General features: G+C 51.0%; 1 protein-coding gene across 1 annotated transcript in view; it reads left to right on the forward strand.

The window, feature by feature from the left end:
* The window catches only part of KSR2 (kinase suppressor of ras 2), a 271,249-nt gene that overhangs the window by 188,141 nt on the left and 56,762 nt on the right, over positions 1-26,346 (forward strand). Inside the window, exons 6-9 of the mRNA XM_059676311.1 lie at positions 9,342-9,411; positions 12,264-12,347; positions 23,074-23,147; positions 25,003-25,121. Coding sequence (XP_059532294.1) covers positions 9,342-9,411; positions 12,264-12,347; positions 23,074-23,147; positions 25,003-25,121 — 347 coding nt within the window. The remainder of the gene's footprint in view (positions 1-9,341; positions 9,412-12,263; positions 12,348-23,073; positions 23,148-25,002; positions 25,122-26,346) is intronic.

Consider the following 26,346-nt stretch of genomic DNA (forward strand, 5'->3'; position numbering starts at 1 on the left):
CTCGCCTGCCTGCCTCATCACCCCTAACCACTCGCCTGCCTGCCTCATCACCCCTAACCACTCGCCTGCCTGCCTCATCACCCCTAACCACTCGCCTGCCTGCCTGATCACCCCTAACCACTCACCTGCCTGCCTGATCACCCCTAACCACTCGCCTGCCTGATCACCCCTAACCACTCGCCTGCCTGCCTGATCACCCCTAACCACTCACCTGCCTGCCTGATCACCCCTAACCACTCGCCTGCCTGATCACCCCTAACCACTCACCTGCCTGCCTGATCACCCCTAACCACTCGCCTGCCTGATCACCCCTAACCACTCGCCTGCCTGCCTCATCACCCCTAACCACTCGCCTGCCTGCCTCATCACCCCTAACCACTCGCCTGCCTGCCTCATCACCCCTAACCACTCGCCTGCCTGCCTGATCACCCCTAACCACTCACCTGCCTGCCTGATCACCCCTAACCACTCGCCTGCCTGATCACCCCTAACCACTCGCCTGCCTGCCTGATCACCCCTAACCACTCACCTGCCTGCCTGATCACCCCTAACCACTCGCCTGCCTGATCACCCCTAACCACTCACCTGCCTGCCTGATCACCCCTAACCACTCGCCTGCCTGATCACCCCTAACCACTCGCCTGCCTGCCTGATCACCCCTAACCACTCGCCTGCCTGCCTGATCGCCCCTAACCGCCTCTGCCTCAGCCCCCGCCGCCGCTGCAGCTTTGTCTGGAAGGACATCAGGAACGACGTCCAGAAGGTCATTCGGCTGTCTGGTCTAATTAGCATATTATGCTTTTATTATTATAGATAGTATTATGTGTCCGAGGTCTTTATCTCCAGGGACACATTTAAGGATAGGGTAGCTCCTCTGTTATCCAAAACTGCTTAAAGGCTCAGAGACGTCAATCAACAGTTTCCTGTGCTCTAGGACCGCATGTTTGTGTGGTTTTTTCTTTATTTTTTCTATCACCATTTTTCCTCTTTATACCCTCTTCCACCCCCTCTCCATCACACTGTTGTCCATGAGTTCTCTTTCTCTCTCTCTCTTTCTCCCTCTTTCTCGCTCAATCCCTCCATACGGCTGCATGTTTTAAACAATAAATGGTGCACATGTCGCAGAAGTAGACATATTGTGGGAAGCGAACAGTGTATGTGGTGGGGAGAGAGTAGCAAGGTTTAGCTCTATAGGAAACTGGGTTCAAGTTTAAGGTCCACTAAGTCCTAGGGATGGGCTTTAAGTTATCATCAGTTTCCTTATCTGTAAACTAGGGATACAACCTCATAGGGTTGTTGTACTGAATGAAGAAATGGCTCTAAGAGGTGTATTCCCACTTGGGGTACGTACAGTAAGGCTGATCACCGCTCCTGTCCTAAGGTGTGGGGTTTTTCTGTTTGTTTTTTGTTTGTTTAATTGGGAGCAGCAGGTGGAATCTTGGCAGCTCAAGTGGGAAAGGGCTGGGCTGGGAGACCCCTGGCCTGATGCTGGGGGTGGAGCCTTGGAGGATGGGGGTGGGGCACTCCTGTTTTTGTCACAGCCTGGCAGGCGATTCTCCCCTCCACCGCCAGAGTGCGCTCTTAAAATTGTGAACTGACTCCCCTCCCCACCCCCAGCATCCTTGCATCCTAACTCTGTTCTAATGAACTTCAAGGTTCCCATTGACTTACAGCAAATCTCAGGGTCGTACTGTTTTATTTCCTTCATGGAATATGTCACTTTCATACTCCTCCTGTAGACTCTAAGCTCAGAAAACATCCTGTTCACTATACTCCCCAGTTCCTAAAACGCTACCTGGCACAAAATAGGTACTGTATGTGTCTCCTACAGCTGCTGTAGAGAAATTACCAAAACTCAGTGGCTCAACACAACCCAGATTTATTATCGTACAGTCCTGGAGCCCAGAAGTCCAGAATCAAGGTTGCAGGAGAGCCGGCTCCTCCTGGAAGCTCTGGGAAAGAGCCTGTTTTCTTGCCTTTTCTAGTTTCTGAAGGCGGCAGCATTTTTTGGCTCTTTCCTCCTTGCCATCCTCCAGGCCAGCAATCGTCCCATCTCTTTCTCTAACGCTGACCCTTCAGCCTCCCTATTTCACTTATCATTACACGGGGCCCACCTGGATAACCTGGGGTGATTGCTCCATCTCAAGATCTGTAATCACATCTGCAAAATGTCTTTTTGTCTGTCAGGTAACAGACTTACAGGTTCCAGGGATGAGGATGTGAACAGTTAGGGGCAGAAGGCATTCTGCTCAACAAAGTATTTACTGGCTAACTGCATGAACAACAGAAGGAATGAACAGGCTATTCCATTGTGGACGAAAGGGGCCACATGCGAACCTGACAAGCTCAGGGGAGGCCTGCGTGGCGGTCTTGCAAACTCAGAGACCTAAAGTCACCACAAAGGATGGTCTGAAATTAAACTTTAACTAAAAGCAGTGATGGTGGCAGTCACCTCCTAGGCCAGTATCTTCACTGACAAGGTCAACCTTTACCTTAACTGACTCTATCTGTCTTTTTGCATCTAGAACAATATACCCTTGAAATATCTGGGTAACTGGTAACTTCCCTTTTTCTGGACTCCTTGGGGCACAACATAATGTGCCTGTATGCCAGGACCACAGATTCCTTCATTGTTACCATGTTCATCGTTCCCGCACCCCCCTAAGTATGTGTCCATCATTTTACTTTTTATCTAATCCCAGGGGTTTCCCCCGCTTTGCTTTCTCCCGCCTCTCTAGTCTATCACCAGGGGATTTCATGTACCCCACCAGGTCTCTTCCTTTGATTGCAATGTATAAATACAGATGTAGCCCGCCATTCTCTGGAGCATTATCTCAATCCATTGAGGTTCTGCTTCCCGGCAATTGTCGACAGTTTGGCTCAAATAAACTCACAAAATTCTCTACAGGTTTGAATGTTATGTTACCAACATCATCACCAGGGCTCGGTGGCCCTTCCCTGAGCTTAAACAGGCTGGGTGCCCCTCATGTCCTCTGCCTTCCCTGAGACACAGGGAGGAGGCATGGACAGCAGAGGTGGGTGGAACTCCCTGGATCCGGAGGGCAGTCTGGACTGGAAGCATGCAGTGCAGTTTGTTCCTGTCTGTGGTTCAAATCTCCACTCAGTCACTTATTAGCTATTGAGTCATTTATTGCTTCTAAGCCTCAGTGTTCCCGTCTATGAATGGAGATGAAATGGACTGTCATTTACTGGGCCCCGGCTATGTGACCTAAATTAAAAACTCCAGTCCTGGCCTTTGCTTGCTGTGTGACCCTGGGCAAATGGCATCACTACTTGATATCCTTAGAGGTGAAATGGGGCTAATGATAACAGCTGATAGGTTACCAGAATGCATGCACTGTCAGGTATGGGTTAAATGAGATAGTATATATATATATATATACTAGAGGCCCGGTGCACAAAAATTTGTGCACTCGGGGGGAAGGGGGGGGGTCCCTCAGCCTGGCCTGTGCCCTCTCGCAGTCTGGGACCCCTCGGGAGATAACGACCTGCTGGCTTAGGCCCGCTCCCGGGTGGCAGAGGGCAGGCCCAATCCCTAGGTGCAGCCCCTGGTTGGGCTCAGAGCAGGGCCGATTGGGGAGTTGGGGCACTGCCCCCTGTCATGCACAGAGCAGGGCGGATCGGGAGGTTGCGATGCCACCCTCAGTCACACTCAGAGTAGAGCTGATTGGGGGGTTGGGGCACCGCCCCCTGTCACACTCAAGGCAGGGTCTATGGGGAGGTTGTGGCGCCACCCCCTGTCACGCACAGAGCAGGGCCTGTCAGGGGGTTGGGGAGCTCCCCCCTGTCACTCACAGAGTAGGGCCAATAGGGGAGTTGGGCCACCGCCCCCTGTCACACACAGAGCAGGGCGGATCAGGGGGTTGGGGCGCCACCCTCTATCACCCACAGAGCAGGGCCGATCAGGGGGTTGGGGCGCCGCCACTGTCACACTCAGGGCAGGGCCGATGGGGAGGTTATGGCTCTACCCCGTCACACACAGAGCAGGGCCCGTGGGGGCGGGGGGTTGGGGCGCCGCACCCTGTCACACACAGAGCCGCAGGGCGATCAGGGGGTTGGGGAGCTCTCCCCTATCAGGCACAGAGCCGGGCTGATCAGGGGGTTGGGGTGCCTTCCCCTGTCACGAACAGAGCAGGGTGGATAGGGAGGTTGTGGCCCTGCTCCCTGTCACACACAGAGCCACAGGGCGATCAGGGGGTTTGAGCGCTGCCCCCTGTCACACTGATCCCGGTGCCAGGAGACCTCGCCGCTCCGCTGATCCCGGTGCTGGGAGGCATATTACCCTTTTACTATATAGGATATTGGCCTGGTGCATGGGTGTGGGCCGGCTGGTTTGCCCTGAAGGATGTCCTGGATCAGGGTGGGGGTCCCACTTGGGTGCCTGGTCAGCCTGGGTGAGGGGATGATGGCTGTTTGCAGCTGGTCACACACCCTTCAGGGTCGGGGTCCCCACTGGGGTGCCTGGCCAGTCTGGGTGAGGGGCTGAGGGCTGTTTTCAGGCTGGTGAGTGACTGAAGCTCCCAACTGCTCCTTTTTTTCTTTTATTTTTTATTCTGGGGCAGCTTTAGCTCTGGCTCCAGCTCTGAGGCCTCTGCTGCTAAAAACAGGTATCTGGTTTGTTTAGGTTCTATAATCGAGACACTGTATCAATTCCAGCTCTGAGATCCCGGCTCGCTGAAAGCAGGTTTCTGGGGTTTTATTTAGCTTCTATATTTGTTACAATGTTTCTTAAACTGCAAGCTCAGTGGCCGGCAGCTGCAGGCGGGGAACGTTGGAGTCCTCCGTCACTGAAGCAAGCAAGCCTCATGTTCGCTTCAAGCTGCCTGGCTGCCGGCCGCCATCTTGGCTGGCAGTTAATTTGCATATCGCCCTGATTAGCCAATGGGAAGGGTAGTGGAGGTATGGCTAATTACCATGTTTCTCTTTTATTAGATAGGATAGGCCTTATTTGGCAATAGTGCCTGTACAGGGTAACACTCCACAAAAAGCATATCTATTATTTTTTATTTTCTTCTGATTGTTATTTTTTTAATAAACATGTTTTTATTGATTTTTAAAGAGAGAGGAAGGGAGAGGGATAGAGAGATAGAAACATCGGTGAGAGAGAAACATCATCAATCAGCTGGCAATCAAATACCCTGACGGGGAATGGGGAATCAAACCATTGACCTCTTGGTTCAGGGTCACTCAACCGCTGAGCCTCACTGCTGGGCTGATTGTTATTCTTATTTCTTTTCCTTCCTCGTCCTCTTTATTGTCACCGTTTTTACCTGGTGTCCCCGTGTTAAATGTTTTTCGATGCTTTTCCCGCGTCTGACTCTGAGTTTTTCATATCAAAGCTCTACATTACATGGATGCTTTATTAATGTCGGTGTCTTCTGTCGAGGCTTCTGTTTGTCTGTCTGGCTACCAGGGTGGTTTCAAAGACCAGGCTCCTGGTTTACCCCCTTCTGTGCGGAGGCACTTGTGGAGGGCATTGCCAGGGGCCTGCAGGAGGGAGAAGACCCCACCTCCCCTTCAGCACGTTCCCTCTCCAGGCAGCGGGAATGAAAATGTCTAAGAAGACATGTCTGGTGTTCTCCCCCTGGGACCGAAGGCAGCAGTTCTGCCTCCGTGTCTGCACGACTTGTTATCAGAAAATTAGACTAGAAAAAGAATCTTTTGTTCAGCTGTGGAGACATCTTAATAGGCGCTTTGATTGTTAAGCAGAAGTTTCTGTATCAGTTTAATTGCTGTAAATGCTGTTTGCCTTCTCTGTTATGATAAGGCCTCATTTTCATAGATTTCCACCCCCCCCCCCTTTCCCTTTAAACGGTTTCCCTTTGCTTTAAGGCTTGCATTGGCAAGTGTGATGAAATCGAAACGCAGAAAGTGAAGGGAGGGTCTCAGAGTTCAGCTCTTCACACCCTGTGTGATGCCGTGAGCAGGTTATTATAGCCTGAGAAGAACGCTGCTGCAGCTCGTAATGTAATGGACAGAGTTCACCCTTCAACCAGATATTGGGAGAATGAAACCAAACGACTAAACTTAATTACTTCTGCTTTTTCGAGACGGCGCTGTAATTGAGAATAACAGGATAATTAGGCTCTGAGTGGAACAGTGAGATGTGCTTATAATACAAGAGGACTTGCTGTCTGCTGACTGGAGCCTCAGGAACACCATCCGGGTCATTTGGGGGCTGAGGGTTAGAGAGATGCCTGGAGAAGCAAAAACATCTGGATCTGGGATTCTCACCCTTGGCGCCATTGACTTTGGGGGTGGTTAGCTCTGTGCTGTGGGGGGCTGTCCTATGCACTGTAGGATGCTGAGCAGCATCCCTGGCCTCTACCTGTTAGATACCAGTAGCATCCTCCCCACCCTAGCCTGACAACCAAACATGCCTCCATTCATTGCCCCATGTTCCTGGGGGCCATCAGTGCCCCTGGCTGAGAACACTGGTGTAGGGCTTTCGGAGGACTTGTGAACAATTGCAGTTACAGCTTGAGGATCTGCTAGTGCCTGGCTGTGTGACCGTCAGCAAGTCCCTGCACCTCTCTGAGCTCCTGTGTCTTCCTTTGTACAGCGGGAATAAAGAGAACCCTGAGGGCAACAAGGCACAGCTTCCAGGTAGAAACTCCAACGGGTAACACGTCCTGAGTGATCAATAAACTCAGGGTTTATATGATAATAATCTTAGATTCAGCAAACATGTTTGAAGCACTTATTTTGACCCCGCGGCCCTATGCTCTGAGGCAGTGAGGCAGAGACAAAGATGTGGTCTGTGCTTGCTGGGGAGGCAAACATATGCAGACTTGTGGGTACGACCTATGCTTCGCCCTGCCGGCATTGCTAGTCAATCTCCCAGGTCTTTCCTAGCGAGCCTCCGAATCCCTCCACACACCTTTCCCACAGCCCGGCGGATGCTCCGGGAGATGGAGCTCCCCTGCGGCTCTCCCGTTCTGTGGATTCCCCATTAGGCGGCGTTGGGCGGTGTATCTGAGCTGACCCTCCTCTCCAGCACAGCTTCACCCCTTCGCCCACCCCTGGCCCCGGAGAAGACACTTTAAGGAATTAGCAGGTAGAATCCTTCCTCTCAAATCTCACTTCAGTCCCCAAAGGAGATGGCAATGGGAAGAAAGCACGTGTGCGTGTTCTCTCTCTCTCTCTCTCTCTCTCTCTCTCTCTCTCTCTCTCTCTCTCTCTCTCTGTCTATCTCAAGTGTTTTTCTTTTTTGTCTTTTTTGTTTGCTTGTTCGTTTCTCAGAAACTAAACAAGCAGTAATGGGCTTATAAGAGGGGTGACATTTAGTTTTTAGTTAAACTAGAGGGATTCCACTGGCAGTGATTCTGAGAGTGATCTATCAGCTGCGTCCCTCTTGTGTTTCCTCTGCCCTTTGGGGCTTGGAGAATCATTAGCTCTCTGAGAAAGGGTCCCAGGGCAGAACTGGGGTTTCTGGAAACAGCTTTCAGATGGCTGCCGCCAGTGTCATGAGACCGAAGAGAGGGTTTGAATGGGCTGGGGGTTAAATGCTCCCTGATCGGTTCAGACAAGCCCGGCTCCCCCGTGAGCACACAACTCCATTACAATTGCTGTGAAAAATGAGGCGTGCATTTGCAGCTCGGAAAACAGGGAGCTGGCCCCATCCATCCGGCCTGAGAAATGAGAGCTGGCGTGTGGGTCAGCCTCTGGCTTCTCCTCGCCTTGGCTGGTGGAGCTTTCACAGGCAGCACTAGTTCATTTCTGCTGTTGTTTCACACCTCTCAGCGCCTTCAAGGTCTGTGAGAAGCGGGGAAGTGGAGGGAAGGTGGGGGCTGGGGCTCAGTCTGCAGAAAAAGTCCCAGAACTCAGTCAGTGGAGGTCACTGGGATTTAGTCTAAGATAAAAAAGAAAAGACCAGATGGGGACAGGAATCCAGTCTGAAGTCTGTGTGATGTATTGTTTCCCCCTCATTCCCACCCATCCATCCACCCACCTAGCAATTCATTCACCCATCTACCCATTTGTCCATCTATCCAGTCATCTGTCTATCTACCTACCTATCCAACCATTCATCCACCCACCTGTCCAAACATCCATCCATCCATCCATCCACCCACCCACCCACCTACCCACCCACCCATTCACTCACTTACCTACCTACCACTTCATTTACCTATCCATCCATCCACCCATCCACTCACTCACCTAGCACTTAATCCACCTACCTACCCATCTACCCATCTTGCCTATCATCTGTCCAGCCACCCACCTCTCCAACCATTCATCCATCTATCTGTCCATTCATCCACCCACCCACCTACCAGTCCATCTACCTATCCACCCATCCACATACCCACTCACCCACCTAGCATTTTACCATCTACCCATCTGTCTATCCACTCATCTGTTCATCCATCCACCTATTCAACCATTCACCTACCCACATGTTCATCCGTCCGTCCATCCATCCATCCATCCATCCATCCATCCATCCATCCATCCATCTATCCATCCATCCCATCCATCCATCCACACACCCACCAACCAGTCCATCGACCTATCTATCTAAGCCATCCATCCACCTGTTCATCAACCAGTCCATCCCTTTATTCTAGAATGAGTTTAGATGGTTCATGGTTGGACATATTTTAAATAGTTACCTACAATATATAGAAAGTGATACTAGTTTTCCATATAGACTTTGATTTTAAGATAAATGTATTTAAACAAACAAAAAGAGTCAACTTAAAATAGGAAACAAATAATTCTATGGGTTATACAGGGTCGTGACCAAAATTAGGAGGGTGGTACTTGCGTGACTGGCATTTGGAATCTACCGCTTTAGAACTTTGCCTGCAAGGGCACATGCCTAGAGCCCTCAAGCCTGGCTTCCCAGTGACTGTGCTGCTTCCGAGGTGTATGACCTTGAGCAACTGTCTTCCTCTCTCCAGGCCGCAGCTGCCTCACCGTCAAGGTGGGGATGCTAACAATCCCTGTTTTTGGGGTTGTCTCACGACGTACTGAACTGAGGCACGTGTGGCCACACACCCAGCACACACTAAGCACTCTGTAAACGGAAGTGATGCTTAATCTTATTGTTTGCACACTGGCTTCCTTCAGGGCACTCTCTGGCTGCCCTGCCCGGGGACCTTGCATGGGTTAAGATAAACAGGCTAAACCAGCGTTCTGCTCCGCTTTGGTTTGACAAGTGATGTGGTCATTGTCCTTCCTGAGGGCGATGAGCCTCCCTCTTACTGGGTTTGGCTGGAGCCCACACCAGCCTCTAATCCTCTGTGTAATGGGCCCACGCCAGGCTCTGGCCTCTATGTAACCGGCTGTCCTCCTCTCTTCTCTCCCCGCAGACACACTGTCAGTACCGCGCTGGTCCCCGCAGATCTCTCGCAGAGACCTTAGCAACTCCATCAAGCACAGGTAGGCTGGATTCCTACCTCCTGGCATGGTGAGGGCTGGGCACTGTGACCCCTGTTGGGGGGGAGAGGCTGGGCAGATGTGTCACTCCAGCTGCCATGTCACCCTGCTGCTCTCGCATGGGCCAGGCTAAACCTCAGCGTGACAGCCAGGGACTGAGATATCTGCGTCTTATTAACCTGGCCCTTGTGAAATTAGCACATAATGGTTAAAGCCAGGGCTTTGGAGTTTGAGTGACCTGTGTTCCAATCCCAGATAGTATAGCAGCAGTTCTCAACCTGTGGGTCACGACCCCTTTGGGGGTCGAACAACCCTTTCACAGGGGTCGCCTAAGACCATCGGAAAACACATATATAATTACATATTGTTTTTGTGATTAATCACTATGCTTTAATTATGTTCAATGTGTAACAATGAAAATACATCCTGCATATCAGATATTTACATTACGATTCATAACAGTAGCAAAATTACGGTTATAAAGTAGCAACGAAAATAATTTTATGGTTGGGGGTCACCACAACATGAGGAACTGTATTAAAGGGTCGCGGCATTAGGAAGGTTGAGAACCACTGTAGTAAAGCTTTTCAGCCTTGAGGAAGTTATTTAACCTCTCTGAGGCACAATTTTCTCATCAGATAATTCTGTCTACCCACAGGGTGGTCATGAGGATTAAATGAGATACTATATTAAAGTGCTAAGCAAAGGCCCTGGCATATAATAACCACTTAATTACTGGTATCCTTGTCAAAACGAATGCTTTACATCCTAGTTTTGGGTCAGAAGACTCAGGAATGGATGGCCACTTCTTGTGAGGTGTCAGTCAGTGCAGAGCTGCAGCCACGCTGGGTACATGGGGCCACCTCTCCAGGGACACACCTGCCCTTTCAGGAGGGAGATTTGTAACTACTAGTCATCCCTTATAAGAAGTTCTTTACTTTCCACAGTTTAGCTCATTATCCTCACAGTCTCCTCACAAACACTGTGGGGTAAATGGCAAAAGTGTGGTCATGTCCATTTGACAGATTGGAAAGCTGAGGCCCTGGACGATTCAGTGATGGATCTACAAGCCAGCTGACCTCAGCACTTTGTGTTCTTTGAACATGCTGCTGAGAGGTTTCTTTGCACCAAGGACTCCATGAATGGGCTGAGGGACTGGTTCACTCATTCATGGATTCTTTCCACTCGTATTTGTAGAGAATTTCTGTGCCTTGGCTGCAGCACTGAGAGAGATGTAGACCCGCGTCCTTAAGGATCTCATGGTCTAGTGGAGGGTTAGACAGCAAACAGACCAGGACAGTAGGGAGAGATTAGGGCTATGGGTGTGGAGGGCAGTACGCTGTCCTGGAAAGGCATCTCATCAACAGTTCTTGAAGGAAATATGTTGACAGGACACTTGTGAAGTCTCAAATGAGAAAGTGGTGGAGGAAGGAGTGCGAAACATGTGATAAACACATCAATGGTCAGGTAGCGAGGTGCAGAGAGAGAGGCATCAAAGGGGCCTGCTTTTTGTTTCTTTCCTCTGCACTGTCCCGGCTCAGCTCCACCCCTGGACTGGCCTCACCCCCGGCTAAGCAACACCCCTGACTCAGTTCTTGCCCCTGGATTGACCTCATCCCTGGCTAAGGAACACCCCCTAACTTGGTTCTCCCCCTGGATTGACCTCACCCCTGGCTAAGGAACACCACCTGACCCAGTTCTCCCCCCTGGATTGACCTCACCCCTGGCTAAGCAACACCCCTGACTCAGTTCTTGCCCCTGGATTGAACTCACCCCTGGCTAAGGAACACCCCCTAACTTGGTTCTCCCCCTGGATTGACCTCACCCCTGGCTAAGCAACACCCCTGACTCAGTTCTTGCCCCTGGATTGAACTCACCCCTGGCTAAGGAACACCCCCTAACTTGGTTCTCCCCCTGGATTGAACTCACCCCTGGCTAAGGAACACCCCCTAACTTGGTTCTCCCCCTGGATTGACCTCACCCCTGGCTAAGCAACACCCCCTGACTCAGTTCTCCCCCCTGGATTGGCCTCACCCCTGGCTAAGCAACACCCCTGACTCGGTTCTCCCCCTGGATTGGCCATGTTCTTGGCTCTGTTCCACTCCCTGGCTCAGCGCCTGCTGTCTCTTGGAGAAGAAAGTACCCGGCCCATGGGCTGGAAATGGAGGAATGCACCTCCATTCCTGCTGGTTCGTCGCTGTATGTCAGAGGCCTCCAAGCTGCCTTGGTTGCAGCAAGTGGTGGTGGTTGGGGAGGGAGAGGAGCTGATGTTCTGAAAGGCTTTCTTTTTAGGGGACTCTCCTACAGTTTGTGGTCTCAGCTTGTTGGGGCGTGGTCCCCTCTGGAAGCTTCCCAGGTGACATGGCGAGCAGTGATGGGGAATGGCTTAGCTGGACTTTCCGGAGGCCTTGTCTTGCTTTGGAGGCTCCAAGGACAGTTCCAGCCCCTTCCATAACTCTGCCCTAGAACTGAACTGGCACATACAGAGTAGGACATCAGGCAATATTTGTTGAATGACTGATTGACTGTTTAGGAATGATCAGGTAATACAGTCACAACCCAATTAATTGAGGGCTCACTATCTGTCAGGAGCTGTGTGAAAGCCCTGACACATTTCATGACTGTGTTTAATCCTCCCGATGACCTATGAGGTAGGGACTGTTATTATCCCACTTTACAGATGAGGAAACTGAGGCTCCAGGGGTCTAAGCAAGTTGATTAAGTCACGTCTTGGAAGAAGCAGGACTGGAATCAGATGCCAGCCTGGAGGTCTTACCTTTAAGGGGTGCATCCTGATAGAGACAGGTCAGTCGCCATCACCCTAACCTTGACCATTTTCTGTCTCTTTTCCACAGGTTTTCCACCAAGTACTGGATGTCTCAGACGTGCACAGTTTGTGGGAAAGGGATGCTTTTTGGCCTCAAGTGTAAAAATTGCAAGTAAGTAGCTGTGCCTGGAAGCGTCTTCTCACAGTGCCTGGTGTCAGCTAGCGCTTCATCGGGCCCTGAAATGGCTGGTGGGAGTTTGGTTTCTTGACTTTCAGTTGAGTTGCTTGTTCCGTTTTTCGGAAATCGATGTTAAATGATCCTGTATATTTGGGAAGAGCTCAAGGGGAGCAGTTCTGAAAGAGAGCCCAAGCTGATGGGCGGTGCTAGAAATGAACACGTAGTGCTGTCTGCTGAGGCACGGGCACCTTGCGTCTTCATAGCATCCAAGATAAGGGTTGGCAAACTATTTCCAGAGCTGATCAGATAGTAAATATTCTAGGCTTTGCGTCTAGGCCATAGTCTCTGTTTCAACTATTTGGCTCTGCCATGTAGCTCAAAGGCAGCCAGAGACAATACCCAAATGAGCATGACACATTTATATATTTCCATAGAACCTTATTTGCATAAATATTCTGCCAGCTGGCCTGTGCCCCCTTGGCTGTAGTTTGCCAATCCCCAAGTTAGACTTTGTGAAATCTTTTTCTTCTTTATTGTTTCTCCTCTGAGCTGGGGGGTGGGGGGGGGTCGTGGTGTGTGGTGATGATTCTCCCCATTTTGTAGATGTGAAAACTGAGTCTTGGCAAGAATAAATCTCCTGCTTGAAGTCACACAGCCAGGAAGTGGCAGTCAGGACTTAAACCCTGGCCCCTAACTTTTTCGTGGCATCATGTTGGTCCCAAGTTCTCCCCCCACCCCACATCCACACATACGTTCCAGGTCATGGCTGGCCAAAGGTGGGGAGGCTGTAGGAAAACTATGGTGGCCAATGTGGGCTCTTGAGTCAGACTAAGATGGGCTTACATTCCGGCTCTTACTTTCTAGCGATGTAATCTTGGGCAAGTCACCTCACATTTCTGTTCCTAGTGTTCTCATCTACATGACAGGAGTAATCATCATACCTGCCTGCTGTGGCAATGAGCATTCAAGAAATCAGCACTAACGCCACAGCCAGGTGCGGGGGCAGCTCAGACTCCTGTCCTCCGTCACAGGTCACACATGCCTCTCTGCCTGGCCTCCCTCTCTCCTTCTGTAAACGTGTATCAAGTACCCACTCTGGTCCAATGACTGTAAAATAGTCAATAATGTTCAGCTATAGCAAAGAGTTACAGATGAATGTATGTCTGACTGCTGCCTGGAGCCACTTAGATTAAAAGATGGCAGGAGACTGCCTGACTGGCATCGCTCAGTGGTTGAGTGTGGACCTATGAATAAGGAGGTCATGGTTCAATTCCCTGTCAGGGCACATGCCCGGGTTGCAGGCTCCATCCCCAGTAGGGGGCGTGCAGGAGGCAGCCGATCAGTGATTCTCTCTCATCATTGATGTTTCTATCTCTCTCCCTCTCCCTTCCTCTCTGAAATCAGAAAGACTGTGTGTGTGTGTGTGTGTGTGTGTGTGTATTTAAATTAAAAGAAAATTTAAAAAAAGATGGCAGGAACCCTTCTTCCTCTGTAGCCTTGTGTGTCCCACACTCTCATTGGGGCCCCTGCAGGCCCCACCCCAGCCCTGCCAGTGTTGGAGGTGGGCCAGCACAGGGACCAGGGCTCCCTCTTCCCGCCAGCCTGCAGGTCTCACCCAAGTGATGAAGGGAAGGCTCCCTTCCCCTGTGGGAAGGATTAGGTAGCTCCAGCCCCTAAGGAGCCTGCAGCTCCATGGACACGGGGAAGGCAGACAGGACAGTAATTACCAAGCATTTGTGTTGGGAGGCCCCTGCCCACCTCGGTCCTCCACAGACCCAGGCTCTCGGGTGAGCCCCGAAGATGGCGGCCCCTGGTCTTTCCCAAGAGGCACAAGGCCAGGCCTGGGGTCCAACCGGAAAGCTGTCTGATTTCCCCCGAACACCAGCTGCTCCCGCGCTGTGCGCAGTCACACCGTGTTCTGTGGGGGACAAGGCAGCTTTCACAGCCTCACAGCTGCGGCATGGAGGCTTTGAAGGCAGGTAATTAGGTGACAGGGACACAGCCAGGAGTCGGCCAGGCTGAGGCTTCCTGAGCCGTTTAATTTTCGGCACTGGATGCAGAACTCAGAGGCGTCCTGTGCTTCTGTCCTCTGTTCTGGAAGTAATGAGCAAAGGCTTGGAGCCTGCCAAGGATTGGGGTGAGGGGGGCTGGAGGAAGTATGAGGATCTGGGGGAGGGCTGGCTGCTAGAAGCACAGACTTTGGAAGCAGCCAGGACCGAGTTTGAGTCCCAGCTCCATCGCCCAACTCCCTGTATGAGCCTGAGCAAGACACTTGCCGTCTGGGAGCTTAGTTTCCTTATCTGTAAAGTGGGCGCACCAGGAGCACCCACCACAGGACTGGTGGGAGGAGTCAGTGACATGCCCTTGCCCCCAAGTTACAAGGTTCTATTACAGAACTTTCTCCTCACTCACCTTGTGCAAAAGTGACTCCTGGTGTGAACACGGCAGAATTCAAGCCACGCCGTGCTCCGCTGTGCCATGGGCACCAGTTTGCTGAGCCCTTAGAAAACCTGCCACAGTGGGAAGCAGACATGTCGCTGCTGCGGGGCCGGCACGCTCGGGAATTCCGACATGTCCCTGCGTAACTGCAGCAGGGTGAGCGCGCCTCCAGGTTGGAGCAGTGAGCCCGCACCACAGTCTCGCCAGTTAAATTTGCATGTATTCTTCTGTGAATAAAACCCTCCGCTTTTGCATTAAGAACAGCGAGGATGGACGGTCATTGGTATTTGTTTTCAAAGGTAGCGACATTTTGGTCACACTTATGGGCAAGGTAGAAGGGTTGGATGAGGGACAGAGACAGGTAGCACACAGACCCCACTGTCCAGGAGTTTAGGGGAGACAGCTGTTGAGAAATGAATTTCAGTGAAACAGACGTGCACGATAAAGACAGTGACTGGGAATTTCAGACAGGTGGCATCAAGACTTGGGAGGGGGCGGGGACAGCTTCTTAGAAAAAAAGGGCAGAACCATTTGTTCATTTACTCATGCGATTTTTATAATTTTTTAAATCTGAAATAATAAGGTAACATGCTCAGCCTAGTACTTGGCCCATGATAAGACCTTAATAAACAAAAGTGAATACATTAGTTTGGGGTACCCCTCCACCCAGGAAGCCAAGAGACACGGGGGGGGGGGGCTCACCCCCTTCCCTCCTGCTCCTGCGTCACGCCCACTTCCTCCGGAATTATCATCAGCTGTCTTGTTGGCGTTCTGAATAGAGAGATTAATGAACTAATAGGAAATTATGCTCAGAAAGCAATTTGCAGTTATCTAAATCGCGGCGTTTTCATCAAATAGGTTCATGAGCGCGGAGTGGAGCTCCATTCTAAGTGGTCGGATGTCAGCACAATTCGAGTATTGTCTGATAACTGTGGGTTCACTGGCTGGAGTTTGCCTTTGCAAGAAGGTGCTGATGGCGTCCCAGCCCTCGGTCATGTTATCTGCCTCTTTCCTCTGTGCGCAGCTAGGCCTGGGACCTCTCCCCCATCTGCATCTCAGGGTGGCATTTGGGTGGCTGCACTCTAGAAAGCAAGAGTTGGAACAAGGTGCTTTTTTTTCTGCATGTGCTGGGGTGTGGGAGGGAGGGAGTGTCTCCTAAAACCTCCATGACTCACTTGTAGGAATACCCTTCTCAGGCTCTGCCTCTAGGGGAGCCTAACTCGGTAAGACAGCACCAGAGTCCAGAGTCGGCAGCCAGAGAGAGCTGGGTTCAGGTTCTGGCTCTGCCGCCTCCCAGCTGGGCGACTCTGGAAAAGTTTCTAAACCTCTCTGATGGAAAACGAGGCTCATGCATACATTCATTCAAGGTGATAAGACATGTACTGGTAGAAACCTGGGTAGAAACCAAGTCACATTAATGACTTGGGAATTCCTTCAATCAGAATCTTTAAATAAGTTGTTCAGCGTTTTCTTCATTGCAGAAATGGATTTTTCTATTAACGTAAAGTATAAACAACAAGAACCATTATCACCTCTGTGGGTTGAAGCAAGGTCAGTGGTCTGGAAAATCTAGCTTATTTCCTACTTCTCCATAGTTCTCGTTCTCTGTTTTTCTTTGGGGATTTTCTGAACCAGCCACCGTAGGAGACAAATGGAAGGGTTTATATCCGTGTTTCTCAATTGGGCACCGTTGCCATTTGGGGCCAGGTAATTCTTTGTCTAGGGATCTCTTGTGGATGTTTCCAAGAATTGCTGGCCTTTACCCACTAGATGCCAGTGGCCCCCAACTCTACCCTCAGTTGTGACAACCAGAAACGTCTCCAGACATTGCTAATGTTCCTGGGGTGGGGGAGGAAGGCAGCAAAATTGCCCTTGGTGGGCAAGCACTGCTTATACAGTAAATCACTCATTCCTGACCCTGGGACTGTGGTATGCATTGTTCCATTTCCGAGTGCTAGCATTATAGTGCTATTTCTTTCTTTTTATTTTCTTTTTTTTAAAGATCTTGTGCTTTTTAAACACATATATATCTTTATAGATTTCAGAGAGGAAGGGAGAGATAAAGAGAGAGAGAAATATCAATGATGAGAGAGAATCATTGATCAGCTGCCTCCTGCACGCCCCCACTGGGGATCAAGCCCGCAACCCGGGCATGTGCGCTGACCAGGAATCAAACTGTGACCTCCTGGTTTATACGTCGACACTCAACCAGGGAGCAACACTGGCCAGGCTACAGTGCTGTTTCTAAAATAATCAACAGGTTATACAGCGATCAAACATCCTGGTTTGTCTGGGTTGACCCCTGCAAGTCCCATGTCCCAGGTTGGCTGGAGGCAGGTCCATGCTAATGAAAAGATCTCATGTTCCCACCAAGGTCACTGCCCACTTCATAAGCATCTCCCTAGCAAGGTAGGGAGTGGCATTTGGAGCCCGAGTTAACCAGCGCTGGATTTTCCATTTGTCCCAGTGGGGTTTTAATGCCTTTTCCACAGCCCCCCTCTTCTCCTGCCTGCAGTAGCCTGGCTGGACACGCTCTCATTTCTCTCCCTGCAAGCTGTCACTTTTACTGATTTTTGTTTAAATCAGCCATGTAGTCCTTTATCCAGTTTTGCTCTGTTAATGGACCTTTTCCCTTGGATTTCATGTGTTTGTTGGTTCCCTTCGTGCCCTGTATACCCCCTTAGCCTGTGTTCTTTCTTCAAATACAGTGTTTTGTCTGTGATGAGATAGAAGTGTGAAGTAGGCCATGGTTGGTTAGAGCCATTGGGTGCACTAATTTTCTCAGCTGTTGGAAAGCTGGGGCGATGATGAGCACCGATGTTGCAGCTGCTGCGAATTTCCTGGAAGCTTCAGGTACTTGTACAACAGGCAGGACATTGGCAGGATATAATTATGAGCGTGTGTTTCAGAGATCACCAGCTTGAAGCCTGAACTTACTTTTCCATTAATAGAACACTTCAGTTTTTGCCATAATCAGAGTGGGAATTAATGGTCCCTTATATGCATTTTTACCTATTATAAGCAAAAATGTGGGTCTAATTACAGTTGTGTGAGGGATGATTATAACTTTACTGGGGGCTGAGGTGGGGGTTGAATGTGATGATGATGGTAGTAGTGGTGGTGGTGATGGTGATGATGGTGATGGTGGTGGTGAAGATGGTGGTCGTGGTGGCGGTGGTGGTGGTGATGATGGTGATGGTGGTGGTGATGATAGTGATGATGGTAGTGGTGATGGTGGTGATGGTGATGGTGGTGGTGATGGTGATGATGGTGATGGTGGTAGTGAAGATGGTGGTCGTGGTGGCGGTGGTGGTGGTGGTGATGGTGATGGTGGTGGTGATGATAGTGATGATGGTAGTGGTGATGGTGGTGATGGTGATGGTGATGGTGATGGTGATGATGGTGATGGTGGTAGTGAAGATGGTGGTCGTGGTGGCGGTGATGATGGTCGTGATGATGATGGTGATAGTGGTGGTGGTGGTGATGGTGATGATAATATTATATATTGAAGATTTATTAAGTGCCAGACATTTTGCTAAAAACATACATTATTTCATTTAATCCTTGCAACAGCCATGGAAGATAAGGTCTGTTGTTATCCCCATTTTACAGATGAGGAAACAGAGACCTTTAGGATTAAATAACTGACCCAAATTCTCATGGTGGGTGGATCTGCTCTTCACACTTACATGCAATACTTCTGAATCAAGAACCTGGACTCCTAACCACTCACATGAGCTAAGGGCTGGCCACACAGAAGGGCGGCCACAAATGCTCCCCCACTCTGCCCCTCCTTGAACAAAATAAAACGGAATGTGAGACTGATCTCGACCTGACCCTGGACCAGAGCTATTTGTCTTTTTCTCATTCCTCCTGCCGCTCTCTCCCATCAGCCTTTCTTGAATTGAAAGATGACAAATGGGTCTTCGTGTTCTGAGAAACGCCTCCAGGTCCTGGGAGCTGTGACGACCCTGTGGCCACGGGCTCCTCTCTCGGGGAAGCTGGGGGGTGAGGAGGGTTGGAGGCATCCCCGGCAGCTAATTAAACCTGCAGTTTCAGTACATATCCTCCTAGGGAGAGAACAGTGCTGGGGTTTCCTGAGAATTTTTCATTCAGCCCTGGGGCCTGTGGTCTGATTTATATGTCACAGTCCCCAGCACCTTTCTCATTCTGTCATGGGCGGTTTCTTTGTATGAGTTGTAGGCCAGAGAGTTCAGCCCACTGCGTTGTCAGCAGTGAGGGAAGGGGTGTTTTGATTTCCTCCACTGAGGACATACGGAGATGTTTCTGGAAGCATTTGGCTCAAAGAAGACACCATAGGGGAGCCAGACTGAGACAACTGCTGGGTCAGGCGATTCAATGAAACAAAGCCCCAGGCGAAGGGAGTCCTGATTGGGTTTCCTGATTCCGCAGGAAGTGCGAAGGAGCACTGAGCCAGGGACTAGGAAAAGGGGGTGGGAGAGGCGGGGAGGGGACCCTGGTGCCCTTTGATGGTAAATGTACTGCCTTTCCAAAATGCTTACCCAGCCTCCACCTCCCTGCTTAAAATCCTTCCGTGGTTCCCCTTGCTCTCAGAATAATGACCCACTCTCCTGCCCCATCCCTTGCTCGCCTCTCCTTCCTCCCTCCCCTTGCCTCCCTCTTCATGCCCAGAGGGGAAGGAGAGCTCAGATCATCCCTGCAGGGAAAAGCAAGGAAGGAAGCTGCCAGGTGGGGGAGGAGAGAGGGCGGGAAGGGAATGCAGAGAGGGATTTTTTTGCATTTCACCAACTTCAAGGGAAACGATGTATAAGGAACAGATACCATTTTTCAAAAACAAATTTTGATAGAGACTGTCAGTGCTCCCACGTCGGTAGCGTTGGACCCGTTTTCCATCTGTCGATCCTTCCTCGTTCTTCCCTGTCTCTCTCCATCTCTCTGATGCTGATCCAGTGTGTTATGCGCCAGCCACCAGACCAGGCACCGAGGGGCAGTGGGAAAGGGAGCTGCAAGATGAGGAAGACCCAGTGCTGCCCTCCAGATAAATTCACGTGTTTAATTTCCAGACGGAGCGGACATCTCATTTAGCCTGCCGCTCCTTTGGGGAATGAGATGTCCGCGTAGGCAACTTTTCTGGACAACTGAAGCTTATCCTATTAGCCTTGAAAGTTAAAAAAAAAAAAAAAAGGAATCATTTTCAATGAAAGTTTAAAATCAAGTTTCCCAGCTGGATGTGGGCATCCTGTGGGCACTCGGTGTGCTTCAGCCCTGAAAGCAGAAACACTGCCTATTGGCTGCCTGAGTGGGTACTGACCTGGGCATTTTCTCATGGGACCCTCGTCACAGTTTGCATGAGGACCCTGGACCCCAGCGAAGCAGACGGATGTCCCCTTGGTCTGGGAAGGGTGGAACCTCAGGTCAGGCTTAGGTCTGGAACCACATACAGCCGTTCCCATGCCTGGCAGTGGCCCAGAGCCGCCCTCCTGAATCCCGGTGCTCCCCTGGGCCAGGCCTGGTGTACACGTTTGTCCCTGGTCATCAGCTGTGTGCTCCCCAGCCCCCTTTTCCCTCCTTGTGGGACAGAGCACCTGAGAAGGAAATTCACCATCAAGGACTATGGGCTAAAGAGACACACGGGAGTGTGGCCAGAGGGCTTGGTTCTGGTGTGAGGGCTCTGGGACTGACCTCCCTGGTGTTCTGATTTCTGCTTCTTGTAATAAGCATCGTGTCTTGCTTGGCCTCCCATGTTTCCACAGACTTTGAGGCAAGGACTCCAGGGCAGATGGTTGGTTTATTGGAGAGAAGGTCCCAGCCCACACCAGCAGGGGAGTCGGGGAGAGACAGGGAAGGCAAAGCAACCAGCACAGCTGCCTCAAAGGGCAGTTATGGGCAACTTGGTCCAGCCCCACCTTGACACACCCCTGAGCTGTCCTACCGAAGAGAGAGGAGACTGAGAGATTCGTCACCCAGCTCCCCATCGTGCTGTTTCAGGCTTCCTGCGTTTCAGCCAGCCCACCTTTCCAGCCAGAGAAGGTTGTCTGCGGAGGGTCTTAGGGGCTGGCTGTACCAATTAGCAATAATGACAATAACCACCACAGTAAGAAGGACAGCACCTGCTGCTGCAAGTATCTGTCCAAGCACCTGATTCGTGTCATATTATTAGTCCTCATGCAGCCGCGTGAGGCAGGTGCTATGATTGTCCCCACTTCACAGGTAAGGAAACTGAGGCTCAGAGCCGGTCAGCCACGTGCCCAAGTTGTCACAGCCAGGAAGTAGGGGTGTAGGGATTTGAAGCCAGATTTATTCTGTATACTATCCTGACCTCATTTCCCCCTTTTGGGGGTCGGGGTGAGGGATGGTTTATTCTGTAAGAGTCAAGTTCCCAGACATCTCTCACCTGGGAAGGAGATTGTGCCCCTCTTACATGGTGGTTCTTAAACTCTGGAATACACTTGCTGGAAATTCACATTCAGCTACTGAATCAGAACCTCAGAGGGCAAACCTTGGGGAGCTGACTTGGGTGGAATCATGCATACGCTGGAAAAAAGATTCTTGGTAAGCAGGACATAGGGTCTGCATTGTGCAACAGTTTGGCCTCAGTCCCTGTGACCCGCCCTCCAGGGTCTGTGTGGTTTCGGCACTTAGCTAGTCCTGCGGACTGGATGAGCAGTCCTGGATGTGTGGGCACTGCTTCTGACATCTGGACTCCACGTGAAGCGAAGAGCCTGAGTGTCGGAGCCGGTTCTTTGGGGCGTTCTGCATGAACCGCGGTTGTGCTCCCACGCCTCGCTCTGCCCTCTGAGGCGGAGGGACTTCCACGCCACAGGCTGTTGGCTGCCACTGCAGTCACCTGGCTTGAGACGACTGTGCACGCTGCCAGTGACCAGGACTTTCCCCTGGATGCTCACTCTGCTCACTTCTACCACATCAGCGCCGCCCTCTCTGTGTGTAACCTGAATGTCCCACCCTCCCAGCAGGGAAGGAGACCTCCCATCACTGCCTTGGGTGGCTGTCTCCGACAGCTAGAGCCTTTAAGTAAAATCAGAGGCTACCACTGACCCAGGTATTCTGCCAGGGCCAGTCAGGTCCTCTGTTTTTCCATCTGTAAGATGGGAGTGATAGTAATACCTACTTCATAAGGTTGTTCTGAAGATCCAGTGGCATAGTGTCTATAAAATGTGTAGTACCATGGCTGTCAAATGAGTCTTCAAGCAAATGGTAGATGATGATGACGAAGATAAATAGAGACTGATGGGGGGAATGTCTTTCATAGCATGAAGTGGACATGTTGAAGTGTCTACCCACTCTTGGGCCACCCAGGGCTGACCTGTGAGAGTGGTATGGCAGTAGTCTCTCTCCAGAGTTAATTTCCTGGCTGCCAAGGATAATGTCTTTTCAGTAGCTGCCCCATCTCATCTTATAATTTGGTATCCACAGTACTCAGAGCTTTCTGAACCACTGGGGCATTCCATCCATCCACCCACCCATTCTCCCACCCACTGATCCATCTACCTGTCCATCCACCCATCTATCCACCCATTGACCCATCTACCCATCCATCCACACACTCATCGATTATTCTAACCACCCCTCAATCCATCTAGCCATCTACCCACACACTGTTGTTGCAAGGGAGCATCCCTGAAAGGTTTATTAGGGGAGAACTCCCCAGTAAGCCAATAGAGTCCCATGCTGGTTACACACAGAGAGGGGGAGCTTATGGTAGAAGTGAGCAGAGTGAGCATCCAGGGGAAAGGCCTGGTCACTGGCAGCGTGCACAGTCGTCTCAAGCCAGGTGACTGCAGTGGCGGCCAACAGCCTGTGGCGTGGAATTACCTCCGTGCTCTGAGCGTGACCCGTGCTACAGCCAAGCTTGAATGTTGAATGGTCAAAGCTCTGAGTTCTTATAGCCCCCGAGGGGTGGAGATCCCACTCATATCGGAGTCCTGATGAAGCCTTTACCCAAATGTCCAGACTTGTGGTTTTGGGTGTTCCTGTTATACTCCATACCTCAGTCTTGACATAGTGCTTGACATGACTATCACAGCCGACAGTGACTCCATATTGGTTTGTAAAAGGTGTTCAAAAAGTCCACTCTGCTTTTGCTCTATATACCCATCCACCCATGCATTCATTCATCTGTCTGTTCATCTGTCCATGCATTTGTGCATCCACCCAACCATCTATCCATCCATTCATTATCCATCCATCTATGCATCCGTGCATGCACCCATCGCTCTGTTTATCCATGTATCTATCCATCCATCCATCATCCATCCGCCCTTCTCTGTCTTTCTCTCAGGTTAAAGTGCCACAACAAATGCACCAAAGAAGCCCCGCCCTGCCATCTCCTCATCATCCACCGAGGAGGTAAGTGTTTAACACTCGCTGCCAAGGACGAGCCATGCAGAATCAGCAGGGAGCTTGGAGCCTCCCTTGCTGACCCATGGAATCAGAATCCGCATTTCAGCAGGATCTGCAGCTGAGTCCTGTGCACTTTGAGGTTGAGAAGTGCTGCTCTGGAGCAGGAGTTACAAACTCAGATGCCTTCCAGGGCCAAGCAAGTGCCATATGAAAGAGAAGCTGGCCAGAGGGGGCCGTGCACGGTGGAGAGAGCGCCCCGGCGCTCTCTAGGGAGAACAGCCACCCGGCCGCTCCGTGAGCCTCTGCTGCAGCATTTCCCGCCTTTCAAAGAAAAGCCCAGCTCGTTTTATGTGCCCAGTGCTTATTGAAAACGTCAGCAACTTACTCAAAGTTTAAAAATTCTTGCTGGCCTCCTCCCTGCCACCCCCCATGAATGGATGAAGCTAAGGCTCCAGCTGGGGGTAGAGCCTTGCTAAGGGGCACTGAGTTCCTCCTCCTAGTCCTCTCGCCTGGTCAGTGCCTGCTCAGGGGAATCTGCTGGAACAAACCCAAGGGAAAGTGAAAGAAGGCAGCAGACGGCTGCAGAAAGTGCTGAGACATGTCCCAAAGCCAGCGGGCCGTTGGTTTTCGATGATCTCTGCTTTGGAAATTGCAAGTGAAGGGAAAGTCTGATCTCTCTTTTTGTGCTCTGTTCCCCTGCCCCTCCTGCCCCCCAGCCCCTCCCCACCCACATCCCCAGTTAGGAGCCATCAGTAAGGCTGTTTTAAACCTGAATTCTCTTGTTCTTGAACTGTCCTGGGTCAGCTTTGTTGGGGAAATTGCCTCCCACCAAATTCTCATCCGTAGCTGGTTCCTCTGGTGCTCGCCTCCCATGAGGAGACCAGACCAGCCTGCTGGAGGGAGACCCGCTCTCAGGGGCTGGCATCTGAAGAAGGGCTCCCTCCCACCCACCTTCACAGTCATGCAACCCCCTTTGTACATGCGAAGCAAACAGCTTTCCAGAAGTCCACCAGATTTTTGCTGCCCCCACCCCATCGTTAGTAGGAAGTTGGAAATAGTGGCAGTTTCTATGGTAATGACTGCTCAGGCTAAGCAGAGAAATTAAATCCCTGGGTCAGTCCAAAGCTTTAAACTTTTCCACTAACACCCCCCTTCCGCCCCCACAATAAAAATAAAAGCTAATTAGTAACACTTACTAGCATCCAATTTGAATTTCTCATTTTTGTCCCACCCCGTGGTCCCTGTACGTAGTACAAATAACAGAGGGGTAACAGGGAAAGGGCGTGGGTGATGTGGTTTGGCGCAGTAAGTATTGATTTAGCATCAGCCGTGTGCCCGGATCTCTGTGTAGCTTCAGAATGATGCAGAGAGGGACGCTGGGAAAGCCAAGCCTTTCCTCCAGGGACCCCAGTGGCCTTGATTAGGACAAATGTGTTTCGACATGGGACAGGCTGCTCAAGCCTGAGAAATCCGACAAGTAATGAAAGGTGATCCTGACATGAAGGTCGGACGGGGCAGGGATGGGTGGCCATAAAGAGCTTGTCCACTGATCACAGACCCTGAGAAATCAGGAACCTCTTGTATTTCAAAGGAGCTCAGCTCTGAAATGAGCACCAATGTGAAACAATTACGGAACTGAAAACAAACAGATAGCTTCCGTTTTATTATTATAATTTGTCATGGTCAAGTCACATATTGACAGTGAAAACAACGGCCACGGAGAGCTCCTGATGCCACTACCCTGACATGACAACTGTCATTTTTAGTGACTCCCTTCCAGCCGGGGGGTGGGCCTCTGCTGTCCTGGAATGGAAGCCCAAGTAATACTTAAACTCCCAAATCGCTGCTTTTATCCCTACGGATCCAGCAAGGCTAGTCCGGACAGAGTCGGTCCCGTGTGACATCAACAACCCTCTGCGAAAGCCACCCCGGTATTCGGACCTGCACATCAGTCAGACGCTCCCCAAAACCAACAAAATCAACAAGGTGAGGCTGGGGTTCTATTGGGCCGGCTGGGCTGCCGCTGCAGGAGGGAGGAGGGGTCCAGAGGAGGATTCGGTGGGCTTCCGGGAGCACTGCCTCGCCTCCCAGCACCTGGCACTGCTAGTTCTGTGTGGTTGGTGTTGAGTCAAGCTTGGGGGGCATCCAGCCATCCATGGAGAGTGAGCGCCAGGAACCTGTCTGACTGAGGGAGCCGGCACACGGAGATGAGGATGAATGAGTGTGTGGAGGATGGTCAGCAGGGATTAGCAGGAGAGTTTGAGACGGGTTCCATAGTGGTCCAGACCCCGCACTCTTTGCTCTGTGAGATGTTTCGCCATCTGGCGGGATTAGCGTTGCAGATGGTTCTGCGCTTTCTGACACATCTGTTGAGTCAAACCACCGGGGGACAGGGATCTATTTCTGAGCTCCTGCCGGAGACGGGTGGACGGGTGTGTGCGGGGCCCTGAGCTCGGAGCCACAGCCACTTTGCTGGACTCCCTGCTGATCCTCAGACGTGGGCCTGTCTAGGCATCTTTCTTTCCAGTGAGACCTGCAAATGTTCAGTATGATTTCCACGTCCTTTGTTTGGTCTGCTGGTTGGACTCCACCGAAGTTACCCAGGCTGCTTCCAGCCCCACAGGAGGAGGCACAAGTTGTACTTGCCAGCAGGTGGTTTCTCAAGCCCCAGACGCCTCCGTGCATGGTATTGAAGGTGGTAAAGTGGGGATCAGCCTGAGTGTGTTCAGGACCCAGAAGAGCACTGGGACTTCTCACCTGTGAGGCACAGTCTCACTTCTCTGCACGAGGCTGCCGAGGACATGGCCCCCTCCCCAGTCTGTTCTCCACATGGCAATCAGAGTGCTTCTTAATGAATATCATTTAAATTGTGTCACCTCTGCTTAAAAAGCATCTGGTCATTTTCTAGTGCATTTAGAAAACAAATCAAATACTGCACCCTGTAAGGCAGTGCATAATGTGGTCCCTCTCTCCGTCCCTGACCTCCTTCTCCATGCCTCCCCACCACAGCCCATGTCCTTTTACTCTCCTGCTATCACCCACCATTTTCACTAGTAGATTTCAGTCATTCACCATCTGATTCTGTGCGGCATCATCTCAGCAGTTGAGAACTTGGCCTCTAAAATCAGGCAAACCTAGCAGCCAGCCTTGGCTTCCTCCATTTACCAGCTGTGAGACTCTAGGCAAGTAATGGAATCTCTCAGAGCCTCAG

This window comes from Myotis daubentonii, chromosome 19, assembly GCF_963259705.1.
Source record: "Myotis daubentonii chromosome 19, mMyoDau2.1, whole genome shotgun sequence".
Classification (NCBI taxonomy): domain Eukaryota; kingdom Metazoa; phylum Chordata; class Mammalia; order Chiroptera; family Vespertilionidae; genus Myotis; species Myotis daubentonii.